The sequence below is a fragment of the Lampetra planeri genome, unplaced genomic scaffold (genome assembly GCF_965212315.1).
Source record: "Lampetra planeri unplaced genomic scaffold, kcLamPlan1.2.h2 scaffold_103, whole genome shotgun sequence".
NCBI classification, from domain to species: Eukaryota; Metazoa; Chordata; class Hyperoartia; order Petromyzontiformes; family Petromyzontidae; genus Lampetra; species Lampetra planeri.
The window spans coordinates 51388-70257 of NW_027613739.1; the positions used below are offsets into that span (position 1 = coordinate 51388).

The 18870-nt window shown below is 41.6% G+C and overlaps 1 protein-coding gene across 1 annotated transcript in view; it reads left to right on the forward strand.

The window, feature by feature from the left end:
* LOC144738515 (uncharacterized) overlaps positions 1 to 18870 on the forward strand; it is an 89009-nt gene that overhangs the window by 43099 nt on the left and 27040 nt on the right. Inside the window, exons 18-22 of the mRNA XM_078621529.1 lie at positions 280 to 316; positions 1121 to 1187; positions 5189 to 5304; positions 7387 to 7497; positions 18601 to 18717. Of these exons, the coding sequence (XP_078477655.1) occupies positions 280 to 316; positions 1121 to 1187; positions 5189 to 5304; positions 7387 to 7497; positions 18601 to 18717 (448 nt within the window). The remainder of the gene's footprint in view (positions 1 to 279; positions 317 to 1120; positions 1188 to 5188; positions 5305 to 7386; positions 7498 to 18600; positions 18718 to 18870) is intronic.

An 18870-nucleotide genomic window follows, 5' to 3' on the forward strand; every position in this document is an offset into this window, starting at 1 on the left:
CAGTTTGAGTTCAAACCAAGAGTGTGCTACCAAAAAGAGGAGTGGCAACAAAATCCCCCAGTGTGATGGGACAGCGCAGGGAGGGCTCATCCCAGACAGAGAGCCCTGCTGTGGTAGCAGGGTGCCACCTCCCAGACCGGCAGTCCCATTACTGTGCCACCGGGCCGAGCAGGGAGAGACGAGGCCACCTCCTGTGGTCCCCTGTGCACCGTTGTACTCGGCTTGCCTCCTGGCTCTCGGTGCTGATGGTCATCGTGGTTTTGTTTGTTCTCTCATCAGACAGAGGAGGAGGTGAAGGAGGAAAAAGCAGCCAAAGGTGAAGTTTGCATGTGTTATAAAGAACACAATGTCGCCTCAGGGGATTTTATTTTACAATTACAGTGATCCGTCAAAATGTATTTGAAGGAGTATTGATGATGTAATGAATACTCTTTGCATCGGTGACACTTGAACACTTATAACAACCCAATGTCTATCACGATATCAATGTTCTTTGCAAGATTTTTTCATGGAGCTGTTTGGAGATTTTCTATACAATTTGTAAAGGAATTTCACAAACCGGCACTGATCAGTGTGGTGAAGTACGGTCAAGCCATCCCCATGACCAACAAGTCAGCGGATGCCGACATTCAGCAGTTGATTGGCACTGGTCTGTAACGTCTTATTATATTATTTTGTTTCCACAATAAACCCCCCCCCACCTGGAGAAAATCCTTGCCTATGAGTGGAGCACCAAGCCCGTGCACACAGTACAGTAGAGCTGGGACAATTAGTCAACTAGGTCGACTAATTGAATACATTTGCAGTTGACTATTTTGGGGTTGATTACTCAGGCCCATTTAAAAATGGCGACGGGCACCACATCCTGCCTCCTGAAGGTGGGAAACCCCCTTTGAGCCATGCCCAGTGTGACGCGCTAATAATGCTGATGATGTCACCAAGCCCCGCCCATGATCTCTTAATTATTTGTGACATTTTAAATGCATTGTGAGTATGTTTTTAATGTTTTACAACTACATTCGAAAGTTTATGCCTTAACCTTTAGTTGCTTTTCAAATTCTTAGAAGGACCCACTAATATCTAACCTGCCCATCTTGTGTTGTTGCTCACTTCTTTACAGTGCGGGCATTAAACGCAAAAGGAGACCCAGTTGTTAAGGTCATCACGGAGGTGGAGACGCAATGCACGTGAGTATCATCCTTAAAGTACGATCACAAGACATTCTGGGTACAGAGGGCACTACAAGAGACACTGCTGGTCCAGAGAGCCCATGCAACATCATTGAGGACAGCACTCCAGTCTAAAATACATTGTAAAAATATTAATATTTATGTTGTTGATTAGGTTGGGTGTTGAAACCAATCCTGGTCCCATTACTGCCAAATCTTCTCCAGCACTCACCCATAACTCAATTGATAAAAAAAAACAGACAGTGTTGGCTTTCATATTCTTGGTTCTTTCGGTAAAGTCACGTAGAAGGGAAATAATAAAATAAAACAATAAAATTCTCACGACGTTTCGATTGCAACACAAGCAATCATTATCAGGTGTGAAAACCATAGCAAGAACATTTGAAAAAAGTGGCGTTTTTTTCTTAATGTTAGCACCACGGACAGCAACTGGCGGTTGTTCAGATGGACGAGTCCATCTATGCTCGTAACAGAGGAGGGGGGAGATAGAAAGAGAATGGAATGCGGTCTGAAAGTCACCGTAAGCGTGAACACAATCAATTAAGACCCGAAATGGTTTATCAAATCCTTCCAATGATTGCTAAGCCAGAATCCATCTTCTCGGTTGAAATTGTCTCTGTGTTTGTATATGTGGATAGCCTCATGAACAATACTGTAGTTTTCACACCTGATGATGATTGCTTGTATTGCAATCGAAACGTCATGAGAATTTTATTGTTTTATTTTAATTATTTTATTATTTACCTTCTACATGACTTTACCGTAAGAACCAAGAATATGAATCCCTGCAGTCACAAAAGCTTTAAATCGAAATTTAAAAGTCTTGGCATTACCCATGTTAATATTTGGAGGCATTATAGCTAAATTGGAACAATACATTTTTTTTTTCAATAATCCGGACATCTTCTGTCTGTCTTAAACATGGCTTCCACTAATATAAATCCTAGCCTAACAGATTTTGAAGGATAAAATATATTTTTATTAAACAATTAAGAGGACGAGGAGGTGTGGCAGTATATGTGAAAAATAACCTCCCTTGATGACACTCTACCACTGTATCTGACCATGGCTCTTTTTAAATTATTACACAACTAATTTCTTCTCCAGGTAACCAATACTTTACTCCAATGTGTTGCTATAGACCACCAAATAGCAAAATAAAAATATATCTCTGGATAAAATTATGTCACCCATTACAAAAGGTGAGGTATTAATCATAGGGGTTTGAATTGTAATTTACTAAACCCACATTACATGCAATTGCACTTTACAATCTAAACCTATCGATTACTTCAACCACTAGACCTAGTATAAAAACTTCAGATCGCTTGTCCGTACTTGCTATTCTTAGGTAACCATCCCAGTGACCATGCCATTAGTCATACAGAACTCATTTTTAACAGGGATATGATGAGCAGTTTTTGAAAGTGCTTGGACATTTTAAGAACCAGTTCATGAAAATCATTGACAAACACGCCCTCTTAAAAAGGTTCAGAATAAAGGGTGATTGTCTCACCATGGGTTAAGCCAAACATTTATGAATTCATGAAAACGAGAGATATAGTGTGGAATAATGCAAAACATCAAACGACCTCCTTGATTGGCTCACTTATAGAACACTAAGAAGTAGGTGTACTCGCCAAATAAGAAAAGCAAATTTTTATTTTCAAACTATTTGAAATTCACAAAAAAAATCCAAGACTCTTCTGGAAACAATAAATTCAGTTGAAAACAACGGAAAGCAAAATGTTCTCCCAAAAAAACCCCTTCCTGGATGGGAAGACATTGGCCATGGATTAAATTCTCATTTTGAATCAGCAGAACACGTCTTTGGCAAAACACCAGAGTAGCATTTCTCGAAATACACCACTGTTCACACTCACTTCTTCCTCCTCACGTACCAACCCTAAAAATGTGACTGAAAGTCTTCGGCCCTACTTCTCGTTTAGTCCCATATCTGAACATTACTTGCTGCATAAGCTAGCATCAATTAAGACATCGTCATCCACGGGAGAAGACGAGTTACCTGCGTTTGAACTTATGGCTGTGAAAGATCTCGTCCATAGACCCCTCACACATATTTTCAACCACTCACTCACCAAAGGTATATTTCCACGAGTGGAAATCCACGCTTATTCGTCCAGTATATACAACTTGCTCCAAAGAAGATCCTTATAATTATTTCACCAATTACTAAAATATTTGAAAAATACTTAAATCACAAATAAACTGCTTCTTAAAAACCCATAATCTCCTGCATAGTAACAGTCTGGTTTTCGAGAGGATTACTGCACTACCACAGCTATGAGAGACAGCTTCAAAAGACCAGAGGACGCTAATTGGCGTCATCTCCAAAGAAAGCTGTCTCTGGTGTGGACCACTTAGTTTCAAAGGCAATGCATATATTATCAGAGTATGTTTTTTGTTTGCATTCTGACCACAAGTATTGTGGTTAATGCAGACATGATTCCTTGTAAAAGGTTTCAGTTTGGTGTTTTAACATCTTAACACCTGTTTTGTTGCCAGAAAAAGGGGAAAACCTATTCTCAATACAATAAAACATTGTTTTAGTTACCTCTCTGACCAATCTCAAAAGGAACTTAGTGGTAACATTGTTTGGAAATATTAAAATAACAAAGGGTGTTCCACAAGGTTGTGTGCTGGGTCCAATTCTGTTCTTATATTTAAACAATCTTGGACTAAAGTGAAATCACTCAGAATTAAATCTCTTTGCTGATGACATTGTCATGCTAGTTTCAGGTAAATCTCCAAACGAAGTAAATCAGAATCTCCAACACCATTTTGACTTAATTCAATATAAATTGTCATCACTAAAATTGCTCCTAAATGTTCACAATTTTAAGATCGTGCTATTTGCTTTCAACAAGAATCCAGTTTCATGCCTTTCACCTATTACGGATATCAGAAACAACATAATTGGACAAACGGAATGCTTAAAATTATTGGGTTTATTGATTCAAACTTACATACTGACCCCATATTGATAACATCCAAAAGAAATATACAAATATTATTTTCCCATTGAGTGTGCCTGCAAATTGTTGAAGCTATTCTACCACTGTGACACTGATGAGATCTGAGATCTCTGCAAAATCTCTCGTGATCTCACAGCTGATCCACCAATTGTTCCAACTATATTGGTAATGATGGGTCATTAGCAGGGCCGGATTAAGATTTTGTAGGCCCCTGGGCTACAGGTACTGTGAGGCCCCCAGTAATATTTTCAAAAGGAAAACAAAGTTAAAGAAAAATACAAATTATTTTTACAAGGCTAACTACAAATAAAATTCAGCATTTACATGTGAAAGCTCGTTGAGGCGACTTCTGGAATCCGTCTTTTATTCAACTTGTATTACAGCTTTCCTTCACACTGATGACAGGCAAGCGTGAGAGGGACAGATAGAGAGACACACTGCCACGTGGCAACCCGGAGCCTCGCTCCCGCGTGGCCCCCTTTCTCTGTTTGTTCCCGTTCTGACCACGTGTCATTCGTCTCCACCCCTATTTAATACCCGGGTCACGTGGTACGTTTCCGCCAATCCTCGTTAGCCTCCAATGGAATATTCCAGGCCCCATCGTAAGCTCCCAGGACCACGCCCCTGACTCATCTCCCCATTGGCTGTGGCCAAAGCCAGCAGAACCAATCCTTACAGCTGTCACCTTTCCATTACGTCAGGGCCACGCCCCTAGGCTTCCCCCCATTGGCTATAAACCAGGACCGGCAGAGCCAATCATCATGACGAGTTGTGATACGTCAGTGAGCCGGATATATCCTCACATTACACATAATTGCATTCTCTGTAACAGTATTGGCTATGCATTGCAGATAAAATTCTGTTTGCTGCTGTGTTTCTCTGCTTCACACTCCGTGTTGTCTCACTGGTGTGATGGCTTCATGGTGACACACCTGGAGAGGCTGCTGGAGCTGTGATATGAGGCTGTGTTACTCCTGGGTCATGCTCTGTGTTGTCTCACAGTTACGACATCTCCACGGTGCCACGCCTGGAGAAGCTGCTGGAGCTTCTGTCTGCCAAGTGCCCAGCGCAGGAGAAGGAGGTGCTGCACACGGCTTACAGAGCGGGTGGTGGCCCAGGTGATAGTCTCCGCGCTCACTCTCTACAAAACGTTTTGTGTATTTGATTTATATACTTTGATGCTAATACTCTTTTTGATGACATCACCTTATTAGAACAGCATAAGTAATTACAGGTCAAGATGCGATTTCACTCAAAACAGTCAGCCACCAAACACACACAGGAAGCAGCCAAGTCGACGCGTTTGCCTTTTGCACTAAATGTGCATGTAAAAGTATCTAATTTAAAACCACAACACTATTCAATGTCAAATGTCAACAAGATATGTAGAACTTGGATTTGCTAGTCAGGTAACCAAGAAAACACAATTACAATAAAACTAAACTCAAAACATTCGTCAATAACACTGCCATGAAAGGAATATTATAAATACAATAGGAGACGTTTTTGGCATTGAGCTTTCTTCCTCGCAGATTATAAAAATAGTTCACATGTCACAAGTAAACAACAACACTAATTAATGATCACTTTCCCAGTAAATTTTACTGCTCAGATTACAACAGGTCACCAAGTACTACTGTCACACCACAATACTGTTCAAGGATTCGAAATTCAAAGTAAAGTCGTCAACTGTTTGGGTACATTCATCCCACTCGCTATGCTGTTGTTTTGCATTTAGGCCCATTCTGCTTCTCACACCAACTTGTCATGCAACGATATGGATGCACAAATAGGGGAATATTCGAGCGTTTTTGCCATATTTGTTTATGTTGTGATCGGCTATCTGCCTCCAAGAGACATTTGGCACTTTGGCTCCTGTTAACCCTTTCCCGCTCCAAGATATCTGCAAGTTGCAGGGTGGGTCTCGTTGACCGCTGAATCTCGGAACGTGCAAGCGGTTAGCATTAATTTGATTTAGAGAGGCATAGCACTGTTTGTACTCACTGCAGATAACTGTAGTGACAAGGCCGCACTCTATGATAGCTAGCACCAAACTCTGCCACATGCCCTCCTGCATGGCCTTGTAGGAGCCTCAGTACTGATAAAGTTAAACATACATCGGAACAGTATTGTAAGAAAAACTGATTACATACACGTATATATACGTACGTTGTTCCACCTGATGAAGATTGCTTGTGTTGCGATCGAAACGTCGTAATTTGTTTTATTTGATTTCTATCTACGTTACTTTACCGAAAGAACCAAAGAGTATGGGAAAGGGTTAAGTACCTCCTGTTGTGCCTACTTGAACCAGTGTGGACACGTGACTGCCCCGCCCCCAGCTGCTTATATAACCCATGGTCTTGCACTCCCACTACGCCCAGACAATAATGCATGCAAACACAAATCACATAAATACTCGCAAATAGTTGTGCATGCAATTGCCAATACATCCAGGACAAATGCATACGGAAAGTAAAGCTCAAAAAAATAATCATCACGTCCAAAAATGTATATACATTCAGTCATGAGTCGGATTTATCGATGTCTGACATTAAAAAAATCATGCTGCATTCATAAATCAATCAATCTGTCTTTATTTTACGTGCCAATATCGCCCTCAATAAAGTAGGAACTGGTGCACATAACAGCAGAACGGGAACCGTACAGAGGTATAGAGCAACATGAATGAAATAAAGAAACCCATCACAACCTCAACGGCTAAAATAGACTGAGCAAAGTAAATTGCAACTGCACACAAAATAAAGTACAACTGTCTAGAACAGATATAATAAGAAATGTAAGTCTTCAATAAAACAAATAAGAAAAGAAACAGCTTTTTATTATAGATTTTATGGGAAGGCAAGACTGAATATGATGACGTATTAAAATGTTTTGTACTGTGTTCATGTAAAGCCACTGAATAATAAAGCAATTCAGTTTCACCACAGGCTTGCGTGAGTGAGCATGCAGCAGGTAAAACGTTTGAGGACCGTCCATGTAAAAACTATTTCTTTAAGAAGCAAACTTAAAACAAATTATCAACTACATTTGTATCTGTGCATGTAAAATGGGGCTGGTGCTGACAGAGAGATTAAACATTACCCTGGAATTAATGTGTTAGAATTGTACTGTTTAAATACAAGAGAGTCCTGGTTGCTAAAAAGTTGTGGTTTAATATGTAATATCATCTCCTTTAGCGCTGCTCAAGAAAATCCTCGAGTTTCCCAAGGCAGAGTCATACAGAATTCCTCTTCTGCTTGTGGTTGCAAAAATCGTCAATGTCCTGGCTGTTCAGGCAGCAGATGAAGGTAAGCAATGTGTTATCTGGGCTAGCTCTACATTTGAAATATGAGTTTGTTGATTTGAATTTCTAAATACTAATAAAACACGTTTTAAGTACTTGAAGTTAATATTTGTAGAATGCAAGCTAGCATCTCTCTCTAGTCATTGCACACTGAGATGAAATATCAGTCCATGCTATCACTTCAGGCTTAAAGATATCGCAAAAAAACTCCAAGCGCTGTAAATTTGTGCTTTGAAGTTTGATGTATAATAAACATGTGAAGAGTAAATCAGTTTTGAGATTATCAGCGATGTTGCCCATCGGCAGCTCAATCGCCACTTGTTGCAGAGGTCCGCAGTTTGAACTCGATAGGCTACACTGATAAATACTGGGGGTGTATTCGCCATTACGCGCCATCTGCTGCAACCTGGACTTTAAAAATTTAATAAAGTCCTTAGAACAACAGTTGGCCATTGTGTGGTGGCGTCATGGTCCAAATGTGTTAAATTACTTGTAAATTACTTAATTAGGAAATACATACTGATTGTCGCCCTCTACTGTGAAAACTTATCAAGACCCTGCTGAAAGAGTTTTGAGACTCAGTGATTATTCCGAGGTAAACAAGTGTAATAATACATCATTATTACGAATCATTAAAATATAGCTATGTCACCGCACTGCCGCGACATGTGCTTGGACTGTTATAGGAGTCACAGTGTGTGAGAAGCGCTGTTTTCTTCAGCAATCTAAGTACATCGCTTAGTGCTATCTAGTGCCATCTCTATGCTTGCAATACTTGCAGCCCTCTAATGGAACATCTGTGCGGTTAGAAACATTCAGACTGGCCAGCCAATTATGCATCCTGGCTTTAACCACGCTGGATTTCATGTGAGGGCCTCAAAAATCCTTCGAAGATCTAGAGACAGTTCCATCAGTGAGCTCCTCTGACAGGCAGGGCTGTGTTGGCTGGAGCATGTAGCGCACATGGCCAGCCACCACATACCCAAAAAGCTTTTATTTGGCCAGATAGAGGGGGTTAATGGGCACGCTATGGGCTAGAGAAGAGATAGATTGATGTGGTACACCTCCGATTAGCATGGTTCGCTATGTATGGTGCGAAAGAAGTTCAACATGCATGCATAGAAGAGGATATGGAGCTGAGCGGAATTACCAATAATTGCTACCAGCGTTGTCAAGATGTGGAGGAGGCTCGCGAAGGACGTTATTGCACAGTTGGAGGAAGTCGCCCTCCAACAACAGCGGAGAGCAGAGGAGTGATGCTCGCAACAATGAGCGAAGTGCCAAGTGGCTAAAACACAGCAATTGGCACAGTAGGGGACACAGGTGGTGCATCTGCCAGTCATCTCAGTCAACCCATGGCATCTGGGTCTGCCCAGTCACCTGCCAGCGAGCCTTCAACACTACACGTGGCCTTAAAGTGCACATATCCTGGCACAAGCACCATGGTGACATCACCACCACTTAGTTCCAAATGGCAGTTATTGTTAGTGAGAACGTGGTTGTACGCCGACACGAGTAATGACGAATCTAAGGCTGGTCCCAACTGCTCCTAATGTTTTCACAGAAATGTATGCATTCCCCTTACTTGAATCACATAGGGACTCGAAATTGGGACGAATCTTGGCCAATGCAATTTATAGTAATGCATAAGCCATTCAGTACACAGACCCCTGGTATAGTGGGATGGTGTGGTGTGATGGTGTAATGGACTATAATGGCCATGATGGGCCACTCTGATATTTTAGCAAATTAGTTTAACCCCCTTTGCCAGTATTAAATTATGATAATACGGGTTTCCCCTTTCTGGAAATAAACATGTGTTAATATGTTAAAACACCAAACTGAAACCTTTGCAAGGAATCATGTCTGCATTAACCACATATACTTGTGGTGAACATGCAAACAAAAAAACATGCTCTGACAGTATATGCATTGTCTTTTAAACTGATTGGACCACACCAGACAGCTTTCTTTAGAGCCTAGTCTCAAACAGTATTAGACCAGAGCACAGAAACAACGCACTATCAGGACATTGAGAGCTCGGGGTGATGTAGCTGCTCACCCAGAACTCTCAACGCCCTGATAGTGCGTTGTCTTTGTGCTGTTCACCTTTTGGCGTCCTCTGGTCTAACACTGGCTCCTGAGAGATATTGTAATCTCAGCATATGGCTACTCAAGCATTATTTTGTAGTCTAAAAAGAATTAAGTTACTCCACAATTGGCATTATTTAGCATTCATTGTGAACGCTACTTAAATGTTGGCACACATTAAAAAAACAACCAAGAGACTCAAACATTAAGTTAGGTATTTTCATCTTCTTGGTTCTTTCGGTAAAGTCACGTAGAAGGGAAGTAATAAAATAATAAAAATAAAACATAATAAAACAATTCTCACGACGTTTCGGCCACAACGCAAGCAGCCGTCCTCAGGCGAAGAATGAGACATTATCAAGCTAGGAGCTTATATAGGTGTAGCGAGGAGGAGCGCCTTAACAAAAGAATGTGCATATGAAGAGGAATTTTAGCATACCAATGGGCAATGCGTAGGAGGGGGGGCGGAGGGGTTTCAAAGTCCCATTATGCCCATGCATTATGCAGGATCAACAGCACCACGGGGGGGCGCAAGGAACAACGTTAATAAAGGAAAGGAATGTTAATGATATGTAGCTGCATTTACCAAACAACCACGTAGAAAACCCAAAGTAAAAACTACATAAAAAACTAAAATATAAACTGATACTTACTATACTCTACAATAAGCTGAGTTACTAACAACAAATAATAAATTACAATTCTACGTCGTAAGAAGTATATAATATACTTCAATCTAAACTTTATTCTATTAGCATATACAGTACTATATACTGCCATAGATAAACCCAACATTAAATTATATACTGTATTGCTGTAAACAACCCTATACTTTATACATTTTAATATAACACTATGTATTATTCAACTCACCCTAATGTGTATCGAAATGGTTTATTACGTCCTTCCAATGATTGCTAAGCCTGAATCCATCTTCTCGGTTAAAATTGTCTCTGTGTTTGTATATGTGGATCGCCTCATGAACGAATCTCTCATGATAGCCAGATGGCTTGCAGAGAACCTCCGTCTTGGAGAAGTCAATGTCATGTGAGCCCACTGAGTTGTAACAGTGGTCTGCCACGGCTGAGGTGTTTGTCCTACCGTGTTTTAGATCAGCTTTATGTTCACGAATGCGGTCTGAGACGTGTCGTTTGGTTTCCCCAATGTAACTGCTACCACAGAGGCAACTTAGTTTGTAGACGCCAGGGTACTGTATGTCTGGAATCACATCTTTTACAGACGGTACCAGATCACGGATTTTATGTACTGTGTTGAATCGGACCTGGATCTTGTGTTTAATCAGGATTTTGGAGATCTTTTTTGTGACCCCAGCAATGTAGGGTAAGGTGATGGTCTTGAAAGGCTCCTCAACAGGATCCTTCTTAATGGTTGGAGTGATGGCTTTGCGGATTGTGTAGTCGGAGTAACCATTAGCCTTAAGAGCTTGGCGTACGTGTTTGAGTTCACTGGAAATGTGTTCATGGTCGGAGATGCATTGGGCTCTATGATATAGAGTCTTGATGAGGGAATTCTTCTGGGATGGATGGTGGTGGGAATCCGGTTTTAGATAAGCATTCGTGTGGGTGGCGTTCCTGTAGACAGAGTGGCTCATTGAACCATCAGGTCTCCTTTTGATTAGGACATCCAAAAAGGGTAGCTTGCCATCATTTTCGACTTCCATAGTGAATCTGATGGCTGGGTGTATGGAATTGATGTGGTCGAGAAATTGGTCTAGAGCAGGCCGGCCATGTGGCCAGATGACAAAAGTGTCGTCTACGTACCTCTTCCATAAGGTCGGGCGTAGAGTGGCAGTCTGGATGGCGTCCGTCTCAAATTTCTCCATGAAGATGTTGGCTACAACCGGAGATAGGGGGGAGCCCATTGGGGTGCCCTCAATTTGCTTGTAGAAGGTTCCATTCCAGGTGAAGTATGTATTGGTTAAGCAGTGTCTCACCAGGGGGGGTACCCCAGCATTTAGTCCTTGATGAACCAAGTCTTCAATGATTGCGATGGTGTCGGGCACAGGCACCTTGGTGAACAAGGAAACCACATCAAAACTGACAAGCAGGTCGTCTGGGGACAGGGCAATCCCCTTGATTGTCGATACCAGGTCAGTAGAGTTTAGTACTGCAGAGGTGGTTTTTCCAGTGAAAGGCCGTAGGATTTCGGACAAAAAACGAGCCAGTTTGTAAGTGGGGGAGTTGATAGTAGAGACAATGGGACGAAGAGGTGTATCTTCTTTATGTATCTTTGGCAAGCCGTACAATCTTGGTGGCCTGGCTGCAGAAGGTTTCAACGAGAACTGTTTGGTCTGATCAATTAATGCGGTTGAAGCAGAAATGATGTTGGTTTTGGAGACGAGGCTGTTGGTGGGGTCTCTTTTTATTTTTGTATAGCTGCCATCGTTGAGTAGTTCTTGAATTTTGTTGTTGTATTCTATTTTGTCCATGATGACAGTGGCATTGCCTTTGTCGGCTGAGAGGATGACAATGTCATCCCTCTTTTTTAATTGAGCTAATTCAAAACGCTCATCTTTGCTGATGTTGCTAGCTGGCGTCTTAGCGTTTTTGAGGGTTACAGAGATTTCAGATCTTGCTACGTCTGCAGCGATGTGACTCAAGCCCTTGAGAGCTACATCTACTCGAGCAATTATATCATTAACTGGTATGTGTCTAGGTGTGACTGCAAAGTTTAGTCCTTTAGCTAAAACGGATTTCAAACCTTCAGAAATAGGACTGTTACTGCGATTAATTACGACTTTGTTAACATCTAGCTTTTCAATGTGTGGGTCCGGTTTCTTGTTTGAGAGGCGGTTGAATTTGGAAATCAAGTTGTCCTTACATTTAGTCGACATAGCGGCAGCTGAAGAGGCAGTCATTTTTTCCACGTGTTCCCAATCCGATGTGGACATTGTTGCACTCAAAGATAAGTGTGATTTGTAGAGTGTCTTGTCTAACTGATCTAGTTCGGTGCGCGTAAGTCTGATTTTCTCTGAGATAAGAGCTAAGCTAGTTCTAGACAGAATTCGTTTCGCATTAGAAGAAGTTACAGCAGCAGATGTTAGTGTAAATGCGTTTGGTATTACCTTAGAGTCGCGGCATCTCTTCAGAAAGGTGAGAGACTCGATTAGCTGAGCCTTCTTATCCCGGAGCTTGTTGAAGGATCTCAAAGTTATGTGGAAACCCTCCCCGTAGAGGCGGTTAAATTTCGATTTAAAGCTTTCGTGACTGCAGGGATTCATCTTCTTGGTTCTTTCGGTAAAGTCACGTAGAAGGGAAGTAATAAAATAATAAAAATAAAACATAATAAAACAATTCTCACGACGTTTCGGCCACAACGCAAGCAGCCGTCCTCAGGCGAAGAATGAGACATTATCAAGCTAGGAGCTTATATAGGTGTAGCGAGGAGGAGCGCCTTAACAAAAGAATGTGCATATGAAGAGGAATTTTAGCATACCAATGGGCAATGCGTAGGAGGGGGGGCGGAGGGGTTTCAAAGTCCCATTATGCCCATGCATTATGCAGGATCAACAGCACCACGGGGGGGCGCAAGGAACAACGTTAATAAAGGAAAGGAATGTTAATGATATGTAGCTGCATTTACCAAACAACCACGTAGAAAACCCAAAGTAAAAACTACATAAAAAACTAAAATATAAACTGATACTTACTATACTCTACAATAAGCTGAGTTACTAACAACAAATAATAAATTACAATTCTACGTCGTAAGAAGTATATAATATACTTCCATCTAAACTTTATTCTCTTAGCATATACAGTACTATATACTGCCATAGATAAACCCAACATTAAATTATATACTGTATTGCTGTAAACAACCCTATACTTTATACATTTTAATATAACACTATGTATTATTCAACTCACCCTAATGTGTATCGAAATGGTTTATTACGTCCTTCCAATGATTGCTAAGCCTGAATCCATCTTCTCGGTTAAAATTGTCTCTGTGTTTGTATATGTGGATCGCCTCATGAACGAATCTCTCATGATAGCCAGATGGCTTGCAGAGAACCTCCGTCTTGGAGAAGTCAATGTCATGTGAGCCCACTGAGTTGTAACAGTGGTCTGCCACGGCTGAGGTGTTTGTCCTACCGTGTTTTAGATCAGCTTTATGTTCACGAATGCGGTCTGAGACGTGTCGTTTGGTTTCCCCAATGTAACTGCTACCACAGAGGCAACTTAGTTTGTAGACGCCAGGGTACTGTATGTCTGGAATCACATCTTTTACAGACGGTACCAGATCACGGATTTTATGTACTGTGTTGAATCGGACCTGGATCTTGTGTTTAATCAGGATTTTGGAGATCTTTTTTGTGACCCCAGCAATGTAGGGTAAGGTGATGGTCTTGAAAGGCTCCTCAACAGGATCCTTCTTAATGGTTGGAGTGATGGCTTTGCGGATTGTGTAGTCGGAGTAGCCATTAGCCTTAAGAGCTTGGCGTACGTGTTTGAGTTCACTGGAAATGTGTTCATGGTCGGAGATGCATTGGGCTCTATGATATAGAGTCTTGATGAGGGAATTCTTCTGGGATGGATGGTGGTGGGAATCCGGTTTTAGATAAGCATTCGTGTGGGTGGCTTTCCTGTAGACAGAGTGGCTCATTGAACCATCAGGTCTCCTTTTGATTAGGACATCCAAAAAGGGTAGCTTGCCATCATTTTCGACTTCCATAGTGAATCTGATGGCTGGGTGTATGGAATTGATGTGGTCGAGAAATTGGTCTAGAGCAGGCCGGCCATGTGGCCAGATGACAAAAGTGTCGTCTACGTACCTCTTCCATAAGGTCGGGCGTAGAGTGGCAGTCTGGATGGCGTCCGTCTCAAATTTCTCCATGAAGATGTTGGCTACAACCGGAGATAGGGGGGAGCCCATTGGGGTGCCCTCAATTTGCTTGTAGAAGGTTCCATTCCAGGTGAAGTATGTATTGGTTAAGCAGTGTCTCACCAGGGGGGGTACCCCAGCATTTAGTCCTTGATGAACCAAGTCTTCAATGATTGCGATGGTGTCGGGCACAGGCACCTTGGTGAACAAGGAAACCACATCAAAACTGACAAGCAGGTCGTCTGGGGACAGGGCAATCCCCTTGATTGTCGATACCAGGTCAGTAGAGTTTAGTACTGCAGAGGTGGTTTTTCCAGTGAAAGGCCGTAGGATTTCGGACAAAAAAAAACATCTTCATGGAGAAATTTGAGACGGACGCCATCCAGACTGCCACTCTACGCCCGACCTTATGGAAGAGGTACGTAGACGACACTTTTGTCATCTGGCCACATGGCCGGCCTGCTCTAGACCAATTTCTCGACCACATCCATTCCATACACCCAGCCATCAGATTCACTATGGAAGTCGAAAATGATGGCAAGCTACCCTTTTTGGATGTCCTAATCAAAAGGAGACCTGATGGTTCAATGAGCCACTCTGTCTACAGGAAAGCCACCCACACGAATGCTTATCTAAAACCGGATTCCCACCACCATCCATCCCAGAAGAATTCCCTCATCAAGACTCTATATCATAGAGCCCAATGCATCTCCGACCATGAACACATTTCCAGTGAACTCAAACACGTACGCCAAGCTCTTAAGGCTAATGGTTACTCCGACTACACAATCCGCAAAGCCATCACTCCAACCATTAAGAAGGATCCTGTTGAGGAGCCTTTCAAGACCATCACCTTACCCTACATTGCTGGGGTCACAAAAAAGATCTCCAAAATCCTGATTAAACACAAGATCCAGGTCCGATTCAACACAGTACATAAAATCCGTGATCTGGTACCGTCTGTAAAAGATGTGATTCCAGACATACAGTACCCTGGCGTCTACAAACTAAGTTGCCTCTGTGGTAGCAGTTACATTGGGGAAACCAAACGACACGTCTCAGACCGCATTCGTGAACATAAAGCTGATCTAAAACACGGTAGGACAAACACCTCAGCCGTGGCAGACCACTGTTACAACTCAGTGGGCTCACATGACATTGACTTCTCCAAGACGGAGGTTCTCTGCAAGCCATCTGGCTATCATGAGAGATTCGTTCATGAGGCGATCCACATATACAAACACAGAGACAATTTTAACCGAGAAGATGGATTCAGGCTTAGCAATCATTGGAAGGACGTAATAAACCATTTCGATACACATTAGGGTGAGTTGAATAATACATAGTGTTATATTAAAATGTATAAAGTATAGGGTTGTTTACAGCAATACAGTATATAATTTAATGTTGGGTTTATCTATGGCAGTATATAGTACTGTATATGCTAAGAGAATAAAGTTTAGATGGAAGTATATTATATACTTCTTACGACGTAGAATTGTAATTTATTATTTGTTGTTAGTAACTCAGCTTATTGTAGAGTATAGTAAGTATCAGTTTATATTTTAGTTTTTTATGTAGTTTTTACTTTGGGTTTTCTACGTGGTTGTTTGGTAAATGCAGCTACATATCATTAACATTCCTTTCCTTTATTAACGTTGTTCCTTGCGCCCCCCCGTGGTGCTGTTGATCCTGCATAATGCATGGGCATAATGGGACTTTGAAACCCCTCCGCCCCCCCTCCTACGCATTGCCCATTGGTATGCTAAAATTCCTCTTCATATGCACATTCTTTTGTTAAGGCGCTCCTCCTCGCTACACCTATATAAGCTCCTAGCTTGATAATGTCTCATTCTTCGCCTGAGGACGGCTGCTTGCGTTGTGGCCGAAACGTCGTGAGAATTGTTTTATTATGTTTTATTTTTATTATTTTATTACTTCCCTTCTACGTGACTTTACCGAAAGAACCAAGAAGATGAATCCCTGCAGTCACGAAAGCTTTAAATCGAAATATAGGTATTTTCAGTTATAAATAATGTTTCTCATCACCATCTTGATACAAACTTGTTACTCCCACTTTTGTGACTGTTTTTATTTATGGTGATGTGATGTATATATCTGCTCAAATTACAGTTTTAAAATCTCAATGCCTGGCATTCCATTAAGCCTTGTGCTTTATTATTTATTATTATTACACTTGTTTACCCAGGAAAGCCTCACTGAGTCTTACGATTCTTTCAGGAGGGTCCTGCCAAGTTGCCACAGTAGGGGGGATGATTGCGATGTATAACCCCAATTGAGTAATTTGTGGGTAATTTTTCAAACTTGGTCCATCATGCCGGCACATAATTGTCTACAATTGCAAATGACGCCATTGGATCTTTATTGTAACTTCAGAGACAACAGTTAGAGAATGTCCGTTCACCATCGATGCTTCTCATTCACGGAACACTATCGCATCCCCATTACATGCAGATCTCGCTTAGCGTGACCCCATAGAACGCTGATTTGTTATAGCGCTCTTTATCCTGGAGATTTTTTTAACGAAAAATCTAAACAGTGCTTACGAGTGAGAACAAGAAGCAGTGCCGGACAAGGAAATATACACGCCCTCATCATTCACTCAGCAAACTACATCTCACCCCCTGCAAATCGATTTTCACGATTCGTAATCACGATTACATAAAACCAAAAAAATATTTGTTTAGCCAGGAGAGAACTCACGAGACCAGGATAGAGTTTTAGGCATCACCTACAATAAACCTCACCACATAAATTTATACTGAGTGCATCACTAAGATCACGGAGGACCTGGATCAATTCTCTGGGGTATTGGGGATTGGGAGTACAGGAGCTCCTACAACCTCATCTCCCACCACTGCCTTGCAGGAGTACAGCAGAATGCACTCATGAGTACAGTAAAACATCCTTAATGATAAAATAATTTATACTTTTGATTTGTGAAATAATATTTTTAATCTGTATTATTAGCACTTACCAATACTCCAACTAAGCCCTCATATATTGCTCATACAAAATAAATAACGCTATTGCGAACGCATCTCCATAAATACAATCCTTTTAGCACCCATTCCATTCACACTCACTTCTCCAGGAACGCATTTTGAGCGCTAAGAAAGGTCTGCCTGTACATTTAACAGCCATCGCTCCCAGTTGGCTTATAATGGGGGATTTGACTCTTCACTTAGAAAACATGAATGCAAGTGTTTTTGATCATTTTTCCGACCTCAGTTTCGTTTGTATTGTTACTGATATTTTAAGTTCTGTTTAACCCTTTTTTATGGTAAATTTTCATAATGTTAGAATAGGTTGTCCCCTTTTTTCTGGCAACAAAACAGGTGTTAAGATGGTAAAACACCAAACTTAAACCTTTTACAATGAATCATGTGTGCATTAACTTGTGTTCAGAATGCAAAAATAACATACTCTGATAGTATATGCATTGTCTTTACAACTGATTGGTCCACACCAGAGACAGCTTTCTTACGAGCCGAGTCTCAAACGGTGTTAGACCAGAGGACGCCAAAAGGCATAACATCTTAACACCTGTTTTGTTGCCAGTAAAGTCACGTAGGTATAAAATAAAATAAATCACGTTTCCCACCTGATGACGGACGCTTGTGTTGCGCCCTAAACGTCGTGATTTATTTTATTTTATACCTACGTGACTTTACCGAAAGACCCAGAGAGTATGGATTCCTGCAGTCACGAAAGCTTAAAATCAAGATTGATGCATAATGTTACACACAAAGGTTTTATGTTTTGGACAATATTGATCTCTGTATCCAATCATCACGGTTTCCGTTTTGTACACCTCTCTCTAAAGTCTGCTGCCCAAGAGCAGGTCCATGGCTCAATGTTCCTCCATTTCACCAATCTCACTGCCCCTCGTCACCTCACAGCACCACGCTCCACACGAGGGCTCTTGAGTCATAGTTAGAGAATGATGGCTCAGGTGGATTCCCCTTGCCTTTCTCAGCAGGCTTCTTTCCGTGACACCGAACCACTTAATAACACACCTAGGACAAACACTATATTCACTTTGATGAGGCAGATCTCCCTTGAATATGAGACGTTCCATGTTACTGGCTATATATGTACAGGTGTTTTACTAATTGCACATTCAAACTTTGTTTTGTTTTCCTAGCTTCCAAAGTCCTCAGGACTGGAGACATTGCAGGTGACCCCTTGGAGAAAATTGTGGAGTGGCCCAAACACCGGGATGGCAGCGTGTACATCCCCTACAACATCTCCATCGCGTTCAGTGAGTGCAGTGCACAGTAGACTGCATGGTTTTATACAGGAAGGAACAATGTTCCACACTGCCCACCAGGGATTATTTGTCTGTCTGACTGTCGTGCAACACGTTCCTTCGGAGTGGGCAGGTAGGAACTTGGTTGGACAGCGCATTTGTGCA